This window comes from Heptranchias perlo, chromosome 12 (genome assembly GCF_035084215.1).
Source record: "Heptranchias perlo isolate sHepPer1 chromosome 12, sHepPer1.hap1, whole genome shotgun sequence".
In the NCBI taxonomy this organism is placed as follows: Eukaryota; Metazoa; Chordata; class Chondrichthyes; order Hexanchiformes; family Hexanchidae; genus Heptranchias; species Heptranchias perlo.
Genome location: NC_090336.1, coordinates 30805332 through 30827671, shown reverse-complemented (window position 1 = coordinate 30827671; position 22340 = coordinate 30805332). Strand labels below are relative to the sequence as shown.

Genomic DNA, 22340 nt, shown 5'->3' with positions numbered 1-22340 from the left:
GTCACCAACTGTAATCATGTACAATGTGTTCATTGGCACTTGATGCAACCTGCAAATTGTATAATCTGTATTGCGCACGTTTGGAATGTGACATGACAATATGTTTTTGCTGCAAATTTTATGACTAATGTATATTTTTTTTGGAAAAAAAAGAACGTGGGTTCAGCGTGGGAACCGACTTCCCCCAACAGCAGAGCCGCGCTGGACTCTGAACCGCAGCCGATGCCACTTTGCCATGCGGCTGACCCTGCCGCGGGTGCAGGCTGGGGGTTGTAGTGCGGGAGCGGCGCGGCGCGGGCGCGGGCGGAGCGCGGGGCGGCGAGCGGAACTACAATTCCCAGGGTGCACGGCGAGGGGCGCGCGGAGGACGCAGGGAGAGAGAGAGCGCGAGCGAGCGGAGCGAGAGCGAGAGCCCCGGGGGGATTAAAGCGGAGGAGGAGGAGGAGAGGCGGCGGCAGCGGCGGCGGCGGGGGGTCCGGGAACAGCCCGCTGGAGGAGGAGACGGAGCCGCCATGAGCTCGGGAGATGAGCGGAGGGAGCACGGCGCTAAGAGGCCCGCTTCACCCAATGTAATTCAACCCTTTACCTTACTCGCGAGCTTCAGATGAGGCCGGGCTCCAACTGGGAGCCAGCGGCCTGTGATTTCAAGCTCGGACCGTGGGGTAAATTCCCCGGGCCGGCCGGCCGAGGGAGGGTGGAAGAGGGTTTCCCCCCCTCCTCCAGACATGGTGCTCCTGTTTTAGGGAGTGGGGGGAACGCTCACCGTCCCTTTGTGTGGAGGCGGCCCATTCCCAGTCAGTCAGTGGGTGGAGAGGGGAAGCTTCGGTCTCTTTCTGCGGCCTCGGGAGTTAAGGCTGTGGCCCAAGAGTCTCCCTCCCCTGATCTTGGGGGAGGGTTTTTCCACCTCTTTTTTTTACCAGAAACAAACGTGAGGTGAAGGGGAGGGAGGGAAGGACCTGCGGCCGGGGCCGCCAGAGACCACGTGCACCGATCTGCGGTGGCTCCTCACAAACTTTGACCAAATTAAACTTTCCATTCCAGAGAAGGGACTGGTGGCAATTCCGGTTTAAGTGGGTGCTGATTTCCCTCCTCTCCTCTCCTCCCCCTTCCCCTGCAATGTTTTTATAGATTGGGGGAAGGGTTGTGTGTTTTTTTTTTGGGCTCAGCTGTCAGTGGTGGGAGTGATGCTTGTAAGAGCGGTACAATGAGATTTTAAAACCCATGTGTTCCTACTGCCCTCCTCGCCACCTGCACCAGTGTTGGGATAAGGTTCCATGGACACTAGCAACCCTCCACTATTTTGCCCCATGTCTCAATTTTTTGTGTCCTATAGCCTGCTAGCACTTGCTGATATTAGGTGTTCATAAGTTATTTGACCACACAACTGAACTTCACCCTGATATACACACTTTTTTGTGCATTTTTGAGCATGCTTCACTGGGTAGCAATTGGAAGTAAGCACTGTGCCCTCCTCCCTCCCACTCCACCCACAACTTGGGACACAACTAAAATTGTAGTGTTCTTTTGGCCATATTGTTTGATGTCAGTGCCATCAACTAATTCAACAATGAAACCTTTCTGATCAATTCTTGCAACATGTGTTTTAAATACAAGGAATTTCCTATGGTGTTACTCCTAGTAAGTCACAGAGGTACTAGTTTATAAGGGCAGGAGATTTCTATAATGTAGTGCACAGTGCTACTAAAGTACAGGTGTGTTTCTTTAAGGCTACACCTATAATAACTGAATTCTTGAAAGCTGGATTTCTTATTTTAAAAATAGACTTCATGCCCTTAAATACTAACAGTTGAACTCTTAAGTAACTGAAGCTTCTGTTTGCAGTTTATAAAATGTTAGTCAATCTTGGCTCCAGGTCAGAATTAACCAGCATTAAGAAAAATGTATTTTTTTCCCGAGATTATTGCTTTGTATCATAATGTCTGGTAATTGGGTAGAATAAATGGTGCCAGAAGATGAATGAAATTGTGATTAAGTGTCACAGGAAGTGTGATATGCAGACTGGAAATGAATGAAGACACACTGATTTTCTTAAATGAAGTGCCTTGGGGCATTTTTCTGTGTTAAAAGTGTCCTATAAAAGCAAGTTGTTGTTGTCCTCAGTAAGCCTTTGTCAACTGCACCTAGGGGAAGTATTCTGGACTTGGAATTGCCTAGCTGCAAAGTGGAATAAGTCACCATTTTAGATGCCGATTCCACACGCTGGATACATAGCTCATTTATCTGAAACTTGCTCTAACTGTAGGACATCAATTTTTTTTTAATGAAATAAAATGCATAATTTGGCACAAAGAAGAATTGTATCTTTTGACTGGTACCTGTTAACAGCAAATATAAGAATTACTGATATATCTGAGTGAAGAAGTTCATTTTCTTTTTCTGTTCCAAAGATAATCCCCCTCTTTCCCTTTGCAGGATAAAGGATGTAGTACTACCTGGGAATCGGCTGATTTGGGTGATGATGAGCGGAAGCTAAAATTCCTAAGGCTAATGGGAGCTGGGAAGGTAAACTGCAAGTTGCATTCTGTACTAGATTTTAATGGGGGATGGGAAAGGAAGGAGAGAAATTATCATTTAAAATGTACTCTTTCCAAAGCCATCACAGTATTTTGTTCCTGACTCAAAAGACTACCAATAAAGTGGGCAGCGATAAAATTACTTGGCCATCTGGAATCTTTGTGGTTAGATTGATGTTTCGTGCAAAATAAAAGCAAAACTAGATGATACGTGAACTAAGTCTGGGTAGGTTCAACTGGATTCTTGATGGGGGTAGGTCTACAGCACGCAACTGCTCAGAATTTGTTCATTTCTTAGAATCATAGAATTATACAGCACTGACTGAGGCCATTCGGCCCATCGTGTCTGTGCCGCCTCTTTGAAAGAGCTATCGAATTAGTCCCACTCCCCTGCTCTTGGCCCTGCACATTTTTCCCATTCAAGTATTTATCCAATTCCCCTTGAAAGTTATTATTGAATCTGCTTCTACCACCCTTTAAGGCAGCACATTCCAGATCATAACTTGCAGTGTAAATTTTTTTTTCCTTCATGTTGCCTCTGGTTACTGACACTCCTGCCACTGGAAACAGTTTCTCCTTATTTACTCAATCAAAACCCTTCATGATTTAGAACACCCCTATCAAATCTCCCCTTAACTGTCTCTGCTCTAAGAGGAACAACCCCAGTTTCTCTAGTCTCTCCACGTAACTGAAGTCTTTCATTCCTGGTACCATTCTAGTAAACATCCTCTCTAAGGCCTTGGGATTTCCCTAAAGTGTGGTGCCCAGAATTGGCCACATTACTCTAGCTGGGGCCTAACCAGTGTTTTATAAAGGTTTAGTATAACTTCCTTGCTTTTGTACCATATGGCTCTATTTATAAAGCCAAGCATCCTGTATGCCTTTTTTAAAGGCCTCAACCTGTCCTGCCACCTTCAAAGTGTTGTGCACATATAGCCCCAGGTCTCTGTTCCTACACCCCTTTAAAATTGTACCATTTAGTTTATATTGCCTCTCCTCATTCTTCCTACTAAAATAAATCAATTCACACTAATTTACATTCAGGAACCATAAGAATGGCTGGTGTGCAAATAATACACAAGTGCAGTGAGTTTGAGGTTGTGTAAAGAGCTTTTGGAGTTAGCTTGGCTTAGTTGATAGCACTTATTTGCCTCTGGGTCAGAAGGTTGTGGGTTTGAGCCCTATTCCAGCACTTGAAGTATTGAAGTGCTGCATTGTCAGAGGTGCAGTTCTTTAGATGAGATGTTAAATCAAGGCCCATTCTGCTTTTACAGGTGATAGGTAAAGGTTCCATGGTACAACTTGAAGAGGAGGAGGATAGTTCTCCTGGTGTCCTGGCCAACATTCCTCCATTAAACAATACCACCAAAAGCAGCTTAATTGGTCATTAATTTGCCGTTTGTGTGACCTTGCTGTGTGCACATTGGCTGCCATGTTTGCCTACATCATAACAGTGAATGCATCTCAGAAGTAATTAATTGACTGTAAAGTGCTTTGGAACATCCTGAGGATGTGATGAGGTACTACATAACTGTAAGTTTGTCCATTCTTTACCCTCCACCTAACTTGTGACTTGTGTTGCTGTTTAACATGTGCAAAAATTACAAAACTTTCCATCCTTCAGCTTGATGGGATTAACATCCAATATTTATACAAATAAAACTGAGTTTGGTTTGGTTGTTTATCATGTGAAATATTGCTGACAGCAATAACTTGCATTTATATAGCACCTTTAACATTGACATGCCTTGGGACATTTTTCTCAGAAGTGCAATCAGACAAAAGTTGACACCAAGCCAAAAGGAGAAGATATGAGGAGGGGTGACTAAAAGCTTGGTCAAAGATAAGTGATAAAGGACGAGTGGGAGGCGGAAAGGCAGAAGTTTAGGGAGGGATTCCAGCCTGTAGGACCTCAATGGCTGAAAGCACCAGCTGCCAGTGCTGGGGCATGCACAGAAGGCTGGACTTGGAGGAACACAGAGTTCTCAGAGTTGTTGGGCTGGAGAAGGTTACATACATAGGATGGGGTGAGGCCATAAGGGGATTTAAACACAGGGGGTGAGAATTTTAAATTTGAAGCATTGGGGGACCAAGGCCCAATGTAGGTCAGAGCAGAGGGGATGGGTGAGCAAGGAATCTTAGAGGTAGGATATTCTTGATTCACCACATTTTACGTTCCTTATCTTGGCTGAGCCAGCTGTAAAACATTTTCTTCTGGGAAGAAACCTTGATGGCCAAGGCAGCTTAAGACCTTCTCATGTCTCAGCCAATGGATATAGTTCAGTAGAGACCTACAATTAGACTGTTTACCTGACTATTTCAGCTGGGGAATGGGCTGTGGTCCAATGGCACCTGAAGATGGGGAGAAAAAAAATTGCTTGGAAAGACAATAGAACAAAAAATCCACCATTATTTTAAGGCTAGTTCCTACATTGCCAGAAGTAAGTGAGCTACTTGTTCTGACTCTGCTGTTCCAGACCACTGAACGGTTGATCAGTTCCTGCTGACTTGGTGCCCTGCTTACCCACTCCATCAAAGTCCAAAACCTAGTGCCTGTCAAGGGGACAGTTTAAAATATACACTGGTTATATGAATTATCCGTTTCAATCAATACAAGGGTCAGATCATCTGAGCCTATTATTGATGCACATGCTACTGACTACCTTGGTGCCAGTGATTCCAGCTGTCGCTCCACATAGAAGCAACTCCTTTCCAGTCCTTAGAGTTGGGTAACAATTGTGGTCTCATTAGAGAAAGGACTCTTGTATTGGGTAAAGGACTAGCAGGTTACTTCTCTGATGCAGGCCAATCATCCCATTCTGGAACAGGGTAGAAGCAGCCTCTGTCAACATGTGACAATCCCTGATGGAGCAAGTTAATGTAATGTTCAGCCCCCTGAGCTCAGTCAAGATTTTGCATGGAATCCTAGTTGCTTGGTGTGTTTTAATGCTGTTTTCACATCAATGCAGAGAATTAATTTGCATATCAATGTGAAGTGACAGTACAACTTGGTCACTCCCTGTCTGATTGCCTGAGTCTGCTAAAGTTATACTAAGTTATAGTCCAACAATTTTTATTTGAAGTTATAGTCCAACAATTTTTATTTGAAATCTACATTTACCTGAGGAAGGAGGAAGCCTCCGAAAGCTTGTAGATTTCAAATAAAAATTGTTGGACTATAACTTGGTGTTGTAAAATTGTTTACAATTGTCAACCCCAGTCCATCACCGGAATCTCCACATCAAAATTATACTATGATGCCCTCCAGGAAGCCAATCCATATGGGTTTGAGTTCACACTGGGTGTTGAATACTTCAAGCAAAGGCACAGGAGTGCTGGGCACTTGATAAGCTTTTCAATGTTCAGAGAAAGCAAACACTCTGGCCTGCAATTTTCTAACATTGTAAATGAGCCTACTGGGGAAGAGAGAGCTCTGGACAAGTCCAAGCATGCATGCTCATGGCTCTTTTGGGGCTAACCTGGATCTGCCAACTACACATTTTACTCTACCAGTCTAAGACCACTAACTTGATATTGGTAAATATGGCCAGTGGTTGTTGCACTCCTTGGCGTAGCCTTCGGTACTTGCTAATCTGGGATCAATTCAAATCCCAAATTTTAAACTATCTCCCTAGAACAGTCTCACATCTGGAAGTCTCAGGGCTCTTATAACCTGTATACTTGGTGAAGAAAAGCTCAGTCGGATGCAAAATATACCTTTAAGGGTAGTAGGCAAGCTCAAATTGTTGGTAAGGCATATTTGGTAAACTATTAGCAGCCTCAATTCAAAGCAGACTTGGCTTGTGCAGATGCTGGCTGAGAGTAGTGATTTGGGAATTCAGTTTCCCTATTATCTTGCTTAGCTATGTGTTTCCCTTTTGTTCTCAGAAACCCAAACCTTGGTTGTCAGGTTTCTTTCAGGTTTTTTTTTATCAATCAGGGAAACTGGGGGCTGTTCCAGTTGCTTTTAGGACCAAATCTGAGTGGAGGCTCTGCATAAGCAGAATGCTTTTCATGAGAACAAGGCCTTCTGGTCAGTGTTCTCCTCGATGGGTTTCAAACAAACATTTCAGGAGAGATCCAAGTTTAAGGAGAAAAATCTCAATCAATGCTTGGGTCAAAGAACCATGTTCACTTCAGAATGCAATACCTAAGCTTGAGATATTGCCTCTTTGGTTGTATTAAAGGTGTATCATAGGGAAATAAGGTTTATATTGAATACAAATTATATATAAATTAATGCTGATATGCTATTGTGGAAATGCCTTAAGGCAGGAGATTTATTCATGTTACTTCAGTTCCTTAAAGGTTATAGTTTAGAGCTACTCCCTACCCCAGTAGTTTGATAGTGACTTTCCTTGAGAACTTATCCAGTCATTATAGAGGCTTTGACTCCCTGATGATTGTAGCCATCTTTGCCTGCACACCATCTGACTGGATGCAGCCAATCACTAAGTGCAAGGAACATCAGGAGACAGAACAATCCAAAGGGGAGATGGGCATAAACTGGGAAAGAAAAGCTCTTTAATATAGAGTTGAAAGGAAAGCTTAACGACCAGAAGTTTTTTTTAAAAAAAGTAACTGCTGGTATTAAAGCAGATCGTACAGCTGCTGTAAGTAGTTTCTGAAATGTCATTTGTAACTAATTGATTTAAGTCACCTGTAGCCTTCATTTGCAATCTGGCAATAGTAATCTAGTACAATATTTAATGCGAAGTTTTCATTAAAATCAATTACCATAATATTTCAGACACGTAGTCATTGAATTCAGCTTACAAAAGTTATATTTTGAACTCATCTGGGAATCTTTCTCTGAAGTCTTAGCTGAGTAATATACAAGACCACAACTATCAGTAACAGCTTTAATTGCATCTAATAAACTCAGTTTTTCACTCCTGATCCCAGTAGAAACCAGGTTAAGACTGTGTATAAAGTGACTTTCCCTATAGCAATTTGTTTTAAAAAACACTGCCATTCCAAATGGAATTGGTATACAGTTCAAATTTGTTCTCAATTGCAATAATTGGTAATTTTACCATGAGGATAGAGTACGAGTTCAGCAATTTAGGTGCACTTTTCTGAGGAGGAATTGGCTTGTGATGTCTGACAGATTGTTTCATAGTTTTCTGTGGTTGAGAAATGGGTTTCATTCATAACTTGCATAATAAAATCTGACCCTGCTTTATAGGTTAGTCTGTACAATGCTAAAATTTTTCTGAGCTATTTTGCCAAATTCTTTTTGACATAAAATGCAATGTCAATTTTATCTCTTCAGAAAGATCACACTGGACGCCCACATCCAGGAGACCACAAATCAACCTCGCTCTTCAGGACAGGTGAGCGAAAGAAGGGCATTTTATTGAATTACTGCCTTGTTCTAACATAGTCTTGCCTTTCCACCCCCTCCCACACACAATTCCTACGGCTACTTTCTCGATTCTGCCTTTCTTCTCCACACACCACCACTTGATTCCTCAAGGCATAATCTAAAGTACATTTTTTTTATTCATAGAATCATAGAAGTTTACAACATGGAAACAGGCCCTTCGGCCCAACATGTCCATGTCGCCCAGTTTATACCACTAAGCTAGTCCCAATTTCCTGCACTTGGCCCATATCCCTCTATACCCATCTTACCCATGTAACTGTCCAAATGCTTTTTAAAAGACAAAATTGTACCCGCCTCTACTACTGCCTCTGGCAGCTCGTTCCAGACACTCACCACCCTTTGAGTGAAAAAATTGCCCCTCTGGACCCTTTTGTATCACTCCCCTCTCCTTAAATCTATGCCCCCTCGTTATAGACTCCCCTACCTTTGGGAAAAGATTTTGACTATCTACCTTATCTATGCCCCTCATTATTTTATAGACTTCTATAAGATCACCCCTAAACCTCCTACTCTCCAGGGAAAAAAGTCTCAGTCTATCCAACCTCTCCCTATAAGTCAAACCATCAAGTCCCGGTAGCATCCTAGTAAATCTTTTCTGCACTCTTTCTAGTTTAACAATATCCTTTCTATAATAGGGTGACCAGAACTGTACACAGTATTCCAAGTGTGGCCTTACTAATGTCTTGTACAACTTCAACAAGACATCCCAACTCCTGTATTCAATGTTCTGACCAATGAAAGCAAGCATGCCGAATGCCTTCTTCACCACCCTATCCACCTGTGACTCCACTTTCAAGGAGCTATGAACCTGTACTCCTAGATCTTTGTTCTATAACTCTCCCCAACGCCCTACCATTAACGGAGTAGGTCCTGGCCTGATTCGATCTACCAAAATGCATCACCTCACATTTATCTAAATTAAACTCCATCTGCCATTCGTCGGCCCACTGGCCCAATTTATCAAGATCCTGTTGCAATCCTAGATAACCTTCTTCACTGTCCACAATGCCACCAATCTTGGTGTCATCTGCAAACTTACTAACCATGCCTCCTAAATTCTCATCCAAATCATTAATATAAATAACAAATAACAGCGGACCCAGCACCGATCCCTGAGGCACACCGCTGGTCACAGGCCTCCAGTTTGAAAAACAACCCTCTACAACCACCCTCTGTCTTCTGTCGTCAATCCAATTTTGTATCCAATTGGCTACCTCACCTTGGATCCCGTGAGATCTAACCTTATGTAACAACCTACCTTGTCAAAGGCTTTGCTAAAGTCCATGTAGACCACGTTTACTGCACAGCCCTCATCTATCTTCTTGGTTACCCCTTCAAAAAACTCAATCAAATTCGTGAGACATGATTTTCCTCTCTCAAAACCATGCTGACTGTTTCTAATCAGTCCCTGCCTCTCCAAATGCCCGTAGATCCTGTCTCTCAGAATACCCTCTAACAACTTACCCACTTCAGATGTCAGGCTCACCGGTCTGTAGTTCCCAGGCTTTTCCCTGCCGCCCTTCTTAAACAAAGGCACAACATTTGCTACCCTCCAATCTTCAGGCACCTCACCTGTATTAAAAAAAAAAAGTTTGATGGTGCTTTTCACACTAGAACCAGACAAATGACCTTCCAGTCTCCCAAAATTTGTTTAAACGCTTAGAACTGTGAATCTGCCTTTGTATAAACAGTTATGCAAAAAAAAACCTTAAGAAAGCAACCCTTACTTTTGGATGCATATAACCCATATATGAAATGATGTGATGGGGAACAATGCAGTTGTTGGCTGTTCTGTCTGGTAGTGAGAGTCACCGTGCAGTGGTCTTGTCATTTCTGATTTGTGCAGTGTTTGGAACTGGAGTGTTGATGCTAATCTGATCTGTCCCCATATGTCTTGATGCAGGTAATTTAATTTTAAAGGACCCATTTCAGAAGAAATAGTTAAATGTTTTCAATGTTTTTTTTAAAAATTGGTTTGTTCTGCTTCACTGCTTGCCATGGTGGGATTTGAACTCACTACCTCTAGGTTGCTAGTCCAGTACCATAATCATGAGGCTATATGAGAACATAAAAAATATGAGCAGGAGTAGGCCATATGGCCCCTCGAGCTTGCTCTGCCATTCAGTAAGATCATGGCTGATCTTCGACCTCATCTCTCCACTTTCCTGCCCGATTCCCCCATATCCCTTGATTCCTCGAGTCCAGAAATCTATCGATCTCGGTCTTGAATGTACTCAATGAGCATTCACAACCCTCTGAAGAATTCCCTCTCATCTCAGTCCTAAATGGTAGACCCCTTATCCTGAGACTCTCCAGCCAGGGGAAACAGCCTCTCAGCATCTACCCTGTCAAGCCCTCTAAGAATTTTATACATTTCAATGAGATCGCCTCTCAATCGTCGAAACTCGTTAGAATATAGGCCCATTTTACTCACTCTCCTCATAGGACAACCCTCTCATCCCAAGAATTAATCTACTGAACCTTCGTTTCATTGCCTCTAAGGCAAGTATATCCTTCCATAGGTAAGGAGACCAAAACTGTACACACTACTCCAGGTGTGGTCTCACCAAAGCCTTGTACAATTGTAGCAAGACTGCCTTATTCTTGTGCTCCAACCCCTTGAAATAAAGGCCAACATACCAATTGCCTTCCTAATTGATTGCTGTACTTGCATGTTAACTGTGTTTTGTGTACAAGGACACCCAAATCTCTCCACACCAACATTTAATAGTTTCTCACCATTTAAAAATATTCTGTTTTTCTATTCTTACTACCAAAGTGAATAACCTCACATTTCCCCACATTCTACTCCATCTGCTACCTTCTTGCCCACTCACTTAATCTGTTCATATCCCTTTGCAGACTGTGTCCTCTTCACAGCTTACTTTCCCATCTAGCTTTGTGTCATTACCAAACTTGGATACATTACACATGGTCCCTTCACCTAAGTCATTAATATAGATTGTAGCTAGCTGAGGCCCAAGAACTGATCCTTGCAGCACCCAACTAGTTACAGCCTGCCAACCTGAAATTGACTGACTGTTTATTTGTTTGTTTATTCCTACTCTCTTCTGTCCGTTAACCAATCCTCTAACCATGCTAATATGTTATCCCCATGAGCCGTTAACTTGTGTAACAACCTTTTGTGTGACATCTTATCAAATGCCTTTTGAAAATCCAAATATACTACACTGCTAGTTACATCTTCAAAAAATACTCTAATAAATTTGTCAAACACTATTTCCCTTTCATAAAACCATGTTGATTCTGCCTAATCATACTATGATTTTCTAAATGCCCTGTTACCACTTCCTTAATAATGGGTTCCAGCATTTCCCAACGACTGATCTCAAGCTAACTGGCCTGTAGTTCCCTGTTTTCTCTCAGCGGTGTTACATTTACTTACCTTCCAATCCACTGGGACTGTTCTAGAAGCTAGGGAATTTTGGAAGATCACAGCCAATGCATCCACTATCTCTGCAGCCACCTCTTTTAGAACCCCAGGATGTAGGCCATCAGGTCCAGGGGATTTGTCGGCTTTTAGTCCCATTAATTTCTCTAGTACTTTTTCTTTACTGACCTTAATTATATTAAATTCCTCACTCTCATTAGACCCTTGGTTCCCCACTGTTTCTGGTATTTTTTTGTCTTCTACTGTGAAGACAAATACAAAATATTTGTTTAATGTCTTTGCCATTACCTTATTCCCCATTATAATTTTTTCTGTCTCAGCCTGTAAGGGACCCACATGTACTTTCATTACTCTTTTCCTTTTTATATACTTGTAGAAGCTCTTAAATCTGTTCTTATATTTCTTGCTAATTTACTCTGTTTTCTCCTTCGTTATCAATTTTTTGGTCATCCTTTGGTTTCTAAAACTCTCCCAATCCTCAGGCTTACTAATCATCTTGGCAACATTATAAGCCTTTTCTTTTAATCTAATACTATCCTTAACTTCTTTAGTTAGCAACGGATGGATCATTTTTCCCCTGGAGTTTTTATTTCTCAATGGAATGTATATCTGTTGAGAATGATGAAATATTTATTTAAATGCTTATCTATCATCATACCTTTTAATCTAATTTCCCAATCTACCTTGACCAACTTGCTCCTCATATCTATATAATTGGCTTTATTTAAGTTTCAGACTTAAGTACGTCACTCTTGAACTCAAAATGTTATCATATTGTGATCACTCTTCTCCAGAGGATCCCTTACTATGAGATTACTAATTAACCCTGTCTCATTACACAAGACAAGATCTAAATTAGCCTGTTCCCTGGTTGGTTCCATGACATATTCTAGGAAACTCTCTCTAATGCATTCCATGAACTTGTCCTCCAAACTACGTTTGCCAATTTAATTTGTTCAGTCTATATGAAGATTAAAGTACCCCGATTATTGTTTTACCTTTGTTATAAACTCCTATTATTTCTTGACTAATACTCTGTCCAACAGTATAACTACTGTTCGGGGGCCTATAGACTACTCCCATCAGTGTTTTCTGCCCCTTGTTATTTCTTATCTCCACTCACACTGATTCTATTTCCTGATCTTCCAAGCCAACATCCTTCCTGACTACTATCCTTATGTCATCCTTTATTATCAGGGCTACACCCCCTCCTTTTCCATTTTATCTGTCTTTTCGAAACGTCAAGTACCCTGGAATATTTAGTTTCCAACCTTGGTCACCTTGCAACCATGTCTCTCTAATGGCTATTAGATCAAACCCATTTATCTCCATGTATGAACATACGTATGAACATACAAATTAAGTGCAGGAGTAGGCCATTCGAACCCTCGAGCCTGCTCTGGCATTTGATAAGATCATGGCTGATCTGATTGTGACCTTAACCCTACTTTCCCATCTACCTACTATAACCTTTGACTCCCTTGTTAATCAGGAATCTATCTAACTCAGCCTTAAATATTCAATGACCCTGCCTCCACCGCTCTCTGGGGAAGGGAGTTCCACAGACTCATGACCGTCTGAGAAAAAAATTCTCATCTGTCTTAGAGACCCCTTATTTTAAAACTCTGGCTCTGATTTGTGCCATCAATTCATCTATCTTGTTATGAATGCTTTGTGCATTCAGATAAAGTGCCTTTAATTTTAACTTTTTTACCATTTTCCCTGATTTGACCTTATTCGCTGATGCACTATTATCGTTAAACACTGTTGCTTCTTGTCACACTCTGCTTATCTTTACCCTAATCGCTACACTACTCGATTGCCTTACCTACCGTACCTGTCATATTTTATTACTCCCAGCTCAAATGAAAGTTAAGAAATTTCCAGACTTGTATTTGGTGGGGGAAATGCATGCTTTCACTGAGGACGGGAGGTTGACTTAGCATTGTGACTCAAAATGTCTGTGATTTAGTGGTGAGCTTTATATATTGGATATTCATGACTTGTTAAAGAATCATACAAATTATTTTGAAACTAATGACATGAGTTTTTACAATGCATGTATGAATGGCATAGGTGCAATTGAAATGTACTTTGTTTTAAAAGACTCTTACCTGGAAGGAGGCGGGTGGGGAGAAAGGGGAGAGCGCCAACACCAAGAATGCAGTGATTTTTTTTTACTACTTGGAATTCTGTCTTAATATTTCTGCCATAAAAATGGTCTTCCTAAACTAGTTCAAGGAATGGCTGATATGGAGACGTGTAGTGAAGGTATTTGTTTTTTTAGGTGATGAAGATAAGAAAATAAATGAGGAGCTGGAGCATCAGTTTCATCAGAGTTTGGACAGTCAGCTGTCGGGAAGGAACAGACGACACTGTGGATTAGGCTTCAGTGAGGTAATGAGCATCCTGTTCCCAGAAGCATTAACTTGTTTTCAAAACCTTTTTTTTTTCTTTCCTCCTCCCTCGCTCCTCCCCCACCCCCCCAGGGGAAATCAAAAACAATGGGACATAATCTTAAAATTAGAGCTAGGCCATTCAAGTGAAATCAGGAAGCACTTTTTCACACAAAGGGTAGTAGAAACCTGGAACTCCCTCCCCTCCCCAAAAGGTTGTGGATGCTAGGACAATTTTAGGTGGATAGATAGAATTTTGTTAGGTAAAGGTATCAAGGGATATGGAGTTGAGGTGCAGATCAGCCATGATCTAACTGAATGGAGGAGTAGGCTTGAGAGGCTGAAAGGTCTACTCCTGTTCTTATGATTTAATAATTGAGTGAAATTCTATAATTTTCCATTAGGAGAGGTGAACCCACATCTGGGTTGAGCTTTGTTTGCCTCTGCTGTGGGGAAGTGGCTGGCCTCGTTGGCTGCTCCCTGGTGAAATTACAGCATTGAACCTCAGTGATGTAGCATGCATGGGCACATGGTATACCCCTGGGGCTCTTGCTGCTATAGTGGTTGGTATGTGTACCAGTAAGTATCTGAAATGGTGGTTCAGACTGCGATATTCAGTTTTGAAATTCTCAACTCAGAACTTATGGGCCCTGATGTTGGACTTCAGCATATATTGGGCGTAGTGGGCACAGTGATTGCAAAGCCTGCTTGATTCTGCTGGCAAGAGGGCTGAACTGTTTTGATGATCAGGTCTCATTTTAAATTTATTGACGTGCTGCCATTTTGAGGGGCAGAAATCTGGCAGGCCGGCTAGAGCATGGGCCTGCAGCACCACATTAAAGGGGAGGGCTGGGCCATTTGCGTGGGGCAACAGAATTATTGAAGGGGGGGACGATTGTCAGCGTGGAACAGGAAAGCAATTACACTCCTGATGCCTAGAAAGTGCCATATAAAGTGTTTTTTCTTCCTTACCAGACATGCTTTCAGCGATCTCTAAGTTGTATTGGTTTCTGCTATATATAGTGGGTGGGTCCAGCACTCAGTGGGCATTGCACTGTCCTTTATCAAAATGGCATTGGAATATTAACTGTCACAGGACCCCGATTTATGTGGCATAATGAGACTCCTGCCTGTTTCTGGCAGGAGCACTGGGTGCCCAAATCGAGGCCTGCTCGAAAATCGCAGTTGGCTTTTTTTTGTTTCGCTATTACTCCATTTATGCTGAGAAAACATGGTGGTAGTGGGGTTAAAAGTATCCCCAAGGTGCCTTTTTTTAAAAACAGAAAATGTTTCTCCGTGGTTCAGTGGGTAGAATGTGCTCCTGATATGTTATTGAAGGGGGCATAGTCTCAGGATAAGGGGTCGGCCATTTCAGATTGAGATGAGGAGGAATTTCTTTACTCAGGGTTGTGAATCTTTGGAATTCTTTACCCCAGAGGGCAGTGGATGCTCAGTCGTTGAGTATATTCAAGGCTGAGAAGTGGAGTTGAGGTCAAAGATCAGCCATTATCTTATTGAATGGCAGAGCAGGCTCAAGGGCCGTTTGGCCTACTTCTGCTCCTATTTAAGTTCTTATGAAGCATATAGAATCAAGACCTTCGGTTTTCACTGTTAGCTGATCTTTGCTCTGGTGTCTTACATGATCTAATGCTCTTGGATGAGGTACCAAAGAGCTGCCTGCTCAAGGGCACAGCATAACAGCCTGTATCAGTGCCTTGAGCGGAGAGAAAACTGCTCCATTCTACTTTCATTCACACAGTATGTCTGAGTTTATCCCTACCATGGCACAAGGGATTGATTATGCTTATATAGAAATGCAACGGTTGGGCTCTGACAAAAAACAGAATTATACTGGCAAAATAATGGCATCAATAACTATTGCAGATATAAGCACCTCATGAACATTTCAGAATTCTTATGAATTTTTTTTTAAAAAGCAGCAGAGTCCTTTAGGAAAACTTCTTATGCAGTTTGCAGGCAAGTTCCTTTTTTGTATTTTAAGATTATACTTGGGAGTTATATAAGTAACAGCTACAAGTGTCTATTGGCCTAACTTCAAGGTCTTGTGCCTGATCTTCATGAACCAAGGAGGATCTGAACTGCTTACTGAGACATGACCTGTGGAGTCAGATTCATTAGATCACAATGTCTTGGTGCCTTGCATGAATGACTGCCTGGGGAAAGGTGAAGGAACTTGTTGATGCCTTAGAGATCAGAGGATCATAGTATCATACAGCAGAGGAGGAGGCTCTTCAGTAGAGCTATCCAATTAGTCCCATTCCCCTGCTCTTTCCCCATAGCCCTATAAAAAAAATTTCCCTTCATGTATTTATCCAATTCTCTTTTGAAAATTATTATTGAATCTGCTTCCACCACCCTTTCAGGCAGTGCATTCCAGATCATAATAGCTCAGTGTTTTTAAAAAAAAAATGTTTCCTCATGTCGCCTTTGGTTCTTTTGCCAATCATTTTAAATCTGTGACCTTTGGTTACTGACCCTCTGCCACTGGAAACAGTTTCTCCTTATTTACTCCATCAAATCTCCCCTTAACTGTCTGTTCTAAGGAGAACAATCCCAGCTTCTCCAGTCTCTCCATATAACTGAAGTCCATTATCCCTGGTACCATTCCAGTAAATCTCTTTTGCACCCTCTAAGGCTGACATTTTCCTAAAGTGTGGTGCCCAGAATTGAACATGATACTCTAGCTGAGGCCTAACCAGTGTTTTCTATAAAGTTTAGCATAACTTCCTTGCTTTTGTACTCTATGCCTCTATTAATAAAGCCCAGTATCCTATATCTTTACAGCCTTCTCAACTTATCTTACCACCTTCAAAGATGTGTGTACGTACACCCTCAGGTCTCTGTTCCTGCACCCCCTTTAAAATTGTACCATTTAGTTTACATTGCCTCTCCTCATTCTTCCTACCAAAATGAATCACTTAACACTTGTGTTAAATTTCATCTGCCATGTGACTGCCCATTTCACCAGTATGTCTGTCAATACCCTCCACATTGTTGACTACATTTCCAAGTTTGATGTCATCTGCAAACTTTGAAATTATACCCAAGTCCAGGTCTTTAATATATATCAGAGTAGTGGTCCTAATAGCGACCCCTGGGGAACATCGCTGTATACCTCCCTCCAGTCTGAAAAACAACCGTTCACCACTCCTGTGCGCTCAGTCACTTATCCAATTTTGCATCCACGCTGCCACTCTTTTTAATCCCATGGGCATTAATTTTGCTAACAAGTCTATTATGCGGTACTTTATCAAATGCTTTTTGAAAGTCCATATACACATCAACTGCCTCTCCATCAAGGAACTCAATCAAGTTGGTCAAACATTATTTTCCTTTAACAAATTTGTGCTGACTTTCATTTGTAAGCCCATACTTTTCCAAGTGCCAATTAATTTTGTCCCAAAGTTTTCCCGCCACTGACATTAGGCTGACTGGCCTGTAATTGACGGGTTTATCCCTCTCCCCTTTTTTGAACAGGGTTGTAACGTTTGCAAACCTCCAGTCCTCTGGCACCATTCCCATATCTTTGGAAGATTGTGGCCAGAGCCTCTGCAATTTCTACCCTTCCCTCAATAACTCACCTGGACCGGGTGATTTTTCTACTTTAGGTACTCCCAATCTTTTAAGTACCATCTCTTTATCTATTCTTGGTGTGGTTTCTCTGCAACATTTTCTAGGTGTTTTTCCCATTTTCTTCCTTCTTTGCCCCCACAACCAGGTTCCTTTTTATCTGCCCCAGCCGTCTTCACAGAGCACAAAGTCAAAGAACCACCAAAGCTCCAGAGCCAGACCAGTCAGGCTGGGCATGGATCGAAGCACTTGAGGTGGTCCAGGACATGAAGTCACCATCGGGGGGAGGTATTAGGTGGGAATCCACGTTGAAGAGCTATCTGGGTGGTCAGGATTAATGTGGAGCAGGATGGTGCATGTGCTTAGCAGGGACCAATTATGGCAGGGTATACTTGATGAAGGTTGGGTTGTGGTTGGGCCTGGACTGTAAGCATGCAGTGATAATCAATATTCAGCAAGTCAATAATTTTTTTAAATTGTTGATTAGAAAGCTCTCAAAATATTTTACCTGTTTTGCAGCCAGAGGTGGAGGAACCAGAAGTGCAACAAGTCAGTGCTTCTGGAGATTCAGCAGCTGATAGCTTGAATGACTCTCAAAATAAAGGTCAATCAAAGGATTATTCTTCAGACAGTGTGAAATCCAGCGGTGATGAGCATCAGTCAGAAGTTGCAGATGCTAAAAAGCAGGACCTGAAAAGCAATTATAAAATGATGTTTGTAAAGTCATCTACAAACTAACTCAAATCCTTTAACACAATCTCCTGTTCTGTTCATTGTTCTGGATTGTACAATTACTATACATTTTACTGAACACAGGATCGCATTGGGTTTAGTTTCCAATTTTAGTGGTACACGACTGACTCTTCCTTATCACATCATTATACTGTGTCCCCATGTTCTATTTCCTACTTCTTCAGTTTTTTTTAAATCTCTTCATTTTGTGTAAATGGCTGAGTTTTTTCACTTTATTTTTATGGCTACATGTTTTCCAAAGTTTCCTGCTCATATTTTAAAGAGTTCCAAGTGTGTAACGTCTAAATGAAGATGAGTTACTTCTTATGACTCTTGTAATTTATAAATGCATATCATTTGTGCAATTTTTTTTTAAAAAGTGAGTAATGTCCAATACAAGGAACTTAAATCAAATTTAGATGGCAAAGGCTAGTTGAAACTCAACTTAAGAATTTTTAGCTGTTCATATACTGTATATATAAAATAAAACTTAAGAAAAATCTGTGTTAAAGATTTGCTATTTTATCACATTTGCTCTAAAGGAAGGATTTCTTGGCATCCAGTAGATATTGGATCATTGTTGTCAGGAGGTTTCAGTTTACAAGCCAGAAATTCCAATACAAAAGCAGCAAGTTTTAAAGAATCAAATACCACAGTATGCACCACAAGTCTTTTTTCCTTCAACAAAGTAACTGTTAAAACTTGTAATCTTGACTGGAAAAATAAACCTGTTGTCTATGATGATCCTGGAATTGAAAAATTGCAACATGCTACTATTTGTGGCACCATCTTTGATCCTCCAAAATGGCTGCTGTTTGGAGCCAGGAACTTGTGGCTTGGAAGCCAGTATCATGATAACAATATCCTTTAAACACTGGGGCAGCTCTTAGTTACAGGAACATTGTGATTCTTGTACTTACACATTAGCAGGATTGATTGGGCCTTTTGTATGATCAGGTTGAGAAATGATCCACTTTTCTGATTGATTACTTTGTACCCATTTGGTGATATTTGAATAACAGATTTAATATACCCAAACATGTGCAACTTACACACTTTGTATTTAAATTTTTCAGTTTACCCCTTCCATCTACAGGATATACAGAACTGACCAACTTGGTAATATGTAGCCTGGTTTTTTCTTCTCTGGACGGTATCCTGCAATTATTGTTCTTGTCCCAAGTTCTTTATTTTAAAACAAAATGGCTGCTGTTTTTACCCATGAAGAACCTGCCACAACAATATTCAAATCCTCAGAGTCAGTTTCTGGCTTTTTTTGGTGGTAAAAATGAAAACACTCCAGACTTTTTTTCCAGTCAAGTTAATAGTGCCTGGGAATATTTGGCTCCTGAAACTGCCTCTTAATGAGTTGAACCATATGAAACATCATGAGTTGATTTAAGTTGATCCTCTAGTGAGTAGTTTTTTTAAACTTGCAAACCCTACAATAATAGAAATAGCTAATTCAAACTGAATTTTTTACCAACAATGTGTAAATGTGTGTAAACCACTTTTTTAAAATTGTAATTTAAAAATAACCAATACAAGTATAAAAATCAAAGCAGGAAGTTTTCTAAAATTGTTATTGGACAGAGTGACCTTGCATTTGTATACATTGACAGTGAAGTTGATTTTCACAGCTGTACAGCTTGTTAGTTGCAGACAATTTTACAAATATTGCTGATGTACACCATTACTGCCTGATCAGAATATAGGATATGGGGAAACAAAAAAAAAAACAGGATCTGCCCAGATTATTTTCATCTTTGAACTGATTTTCCTGCCAAGCTTGTATCCCTCTTTTTTGGAATGCTGCCACTATTTTTTCTTGATGCTTTAGTTAATTTACAGTCTATATAAATGAGAACAGCTTGTTCAGCCCATCAAGCCATTTTTCCACTGACAATATCTCTACTCATTTGAGTTCCTGAAGTAGAGTTCAGCATTAAAAAACTAATATTTGAACCTCAAAGGTAATTGAGCAAAACTCCAAACTAATCATCTATTCATCACATCTTCATTATTCAACAGCCAAAATTCTCCATTTGTTCCCCTCGCGCAGCCCAGAAACTGTTGTAGGACATGGTGTATTTTTAATCACAATCAACACCTATCTATAAGCCACTAATATTTATCTATTAAATTAATGATCTCAGCCTCAACTGCTTTTTGCTGGCCTTTACACAGTCATTATCTCAGACTCTTACAGTATGTGAGGAGGCCATTCAGCCCATTGTGCATATACTGGCTCTTTGACAGACCTATCCAATTAGTCCTATGCCTCTGCTCTTTCCCCATAGCCCTGCAAATTTTTCCCTTTTCAAGTATATATCCAATTCCCTTTTGAAAGTTACTAGTGAACCTGCTTTCAGGCAATGTATTCCAGATTATAACAACGTGCTGCTTAGAGAATTCTCATCTCGCCCTTGGTTCTTTTGCTAATTATCCTAAAGCTGTGTCTTGGTTATCAACCTACCTGCCACTGGATACAGTTTCTCATTTACTCTTATCAAAACTGTTCATGATTTTGAACACTTTTATCAAATCTCTTAACCTTCTCTGCTCTGAGAACAACCCCAGCTTCTCCAGTCCCTCATCCCTGGTACCATTCTAGTAAATCTCCTCTGTATCCTCTCCAAGGCCTTCACATAGTTCCTAAAATGTGGAGGCTAGAATTGGACAAGACTCCAGCTGAGGCCCAACCAGTGATTTATAAAGGCTAAGCATATCTTCTGCTTTTGTACTCTTGTGCTTCTATTTATAAAGCCTAGGATCCTGTGTGCTTTTTAACAGCTGTAACAACTTATCCTGCCACCTTCAAAGATTTGTGTATGCGAACCCCTAGGTCTCTCTGTTCCTTGAACCCGTTTAAAATTGTACCAGTTAGTTTATAGTGCCTCTCATTCTTCCTTCCAAAATGCATCACTTCATACTTTTCTGCATTAAACTTCATCTGCCATTTCACCAATCATGAAGTCTTAATTTTAAGGTAATTCTTTTTAACTGTTTCAAGCTCGGGATTTTAGTTTAAAAGAGCTATCAAAATAAGTCATACACTGGTGGGTCCACAAAAAATGTGGGCATCACTGGCGAAGCCAGAATTTATTGCCATCCTTAATTGCCCTTGAGAAGGTGGTGGTGATCTGCCTTGAACTGCTGCAGTGGTGAAGATTCTCCCACAGTGCTGTTAGGTAGGGAGTTCCAGGATTTTAACCCAGCGATGATGAATGAATGCCGATATATTTCCAAGTCGGGCTGGAGTGTGCCTTGGAGGGGAACATGCAGGTGGTGGTGTTCCCATGTGCCTGCGGCCCTTGCCCTTCTAGGTGGTAGAGGTGTGGGAGGTGCTGTCGAAGAAGCCTTGGTGAGTTGCTGCAGTGCATCCTGTGGATGGTACACACTGCAGCCACAGTGCGCTGCTGGTGAAAGGAGTGAATGTTTAGGGTGGTAGATGGGGTGCCAATCAAGTAGGCTGCTTAGTCCTGGATGGTGTCAAACTTCTTGAGTGTTGTTGGAGCTGCACTCATCCAGGCAAGTGGGAGAGTATTCCATCACACTCCTGACTTGTGCTTTGTAGATGGTGGAAAGGCTTTGGGGAGTTAGGAGGTGAGTCACTCGCCACAGAATACCCAGCCTCTGACCTGCTTTTGTAGCCACAGTATTTATATGGCTGGTCCAGTTAAGTTTCTGGTCAATGGTGACCCCCAGGATGTTGATGGTGGGGGATTTGGTGATGGTAATGCCGTTGATTGTCAAGGGGAAGTGGTTAGACTCTCTTTTTGGAGATGGTCATTGCCTGGCACTTGTCTGGTGCAAATGTTATTTGCCATTTATCAGCCCAAGCCTGGATATTGTCCAGGTCTTGCTGCATGTGGGCATGGACTGCTTCATTATCTGAGGGGTTGCGAATGAAACTGAACACTGTGCAATCATCAGCGAACATCTCCATTTCTGACCTTATGATGGAGGGAAGGTCATTGATGAAGCAGCTGAAGATGGTTGGGCCTAGGACACTGCCCTGAGGAACTCCTGCAGCAATGTCCTGGGGCTGAGATGATTGGCCTCCAACAACCAATACCATCTTCCTTTGTGCTAGGTATGACTCCAGCCACTGGAGAGTTTTCCCCCTGGTTCTCATTGACTTCAATTTTACTAAGCTCCTTGGTGCCACACACGGTCAAATGCTGCCTTGATGTCAAGGACAGTCACTCTCACCTTACCTCTGGAATTCAGCTCCTTTGTCCATGTTTGGACCAAGGCTGTAATGAGGTCTGGAGCCGTGTGGT

The 22340-nt window shown here is 41.6% G+C and overlaps 1 protein-coding gene across 1 annotated transcript; it reads left to right on the top strand.

The window, feature by feature from the left end:
* Positions 1-386: 386 nt before the first annotated feature.
* c12h11orf58 (chromosome 12 C11orf58 homolog) lies at positions 387-21022 on the top strand. The gene is made up of 5 exons (XM_067993890.1): positions 387-569; positions 2434-2523; positions 7810-7870; positions 13623-13732; positions 17842-21022. Exons 1-5 carry the CDS (start codon positions 513-515, stop codon positions 18058-18060), a joined length of 537 nt encoding a protein of 178 aa, XP_067849991.1. The 5' UTR covers positions 387-512; the 3' UTR covers positions 18061-21022.
* The last annotated feature ends 1318 nt before the right edge of the window (positions 21023-22340 follow it).

Bases quoted from the DNA above. Each gene is read 5' to 3' on its own strand.
- c12h11orf58 (XM_067993890.1), top strand. From the start codon at position 513: ATGAGCTCGGGAGATGAGCGGAGGGAGCACGGCGCTAAGAGGCCCGCT. The intron at 570-2,433 runs GTAATTCAACCC...TTCCCTTTGCAG, and splicing joins AGAGGCCCGCTTCACCCAAT to GATAAAGGATGTAGTACTAC. The intron at 7,871-13,622 runs GTGAGCGAAAGA...TTGTTTTTTTAG, and splicing joins AACCTCGCTCTTCAGGACAG to GTGATGAAGATAAGAAAATA.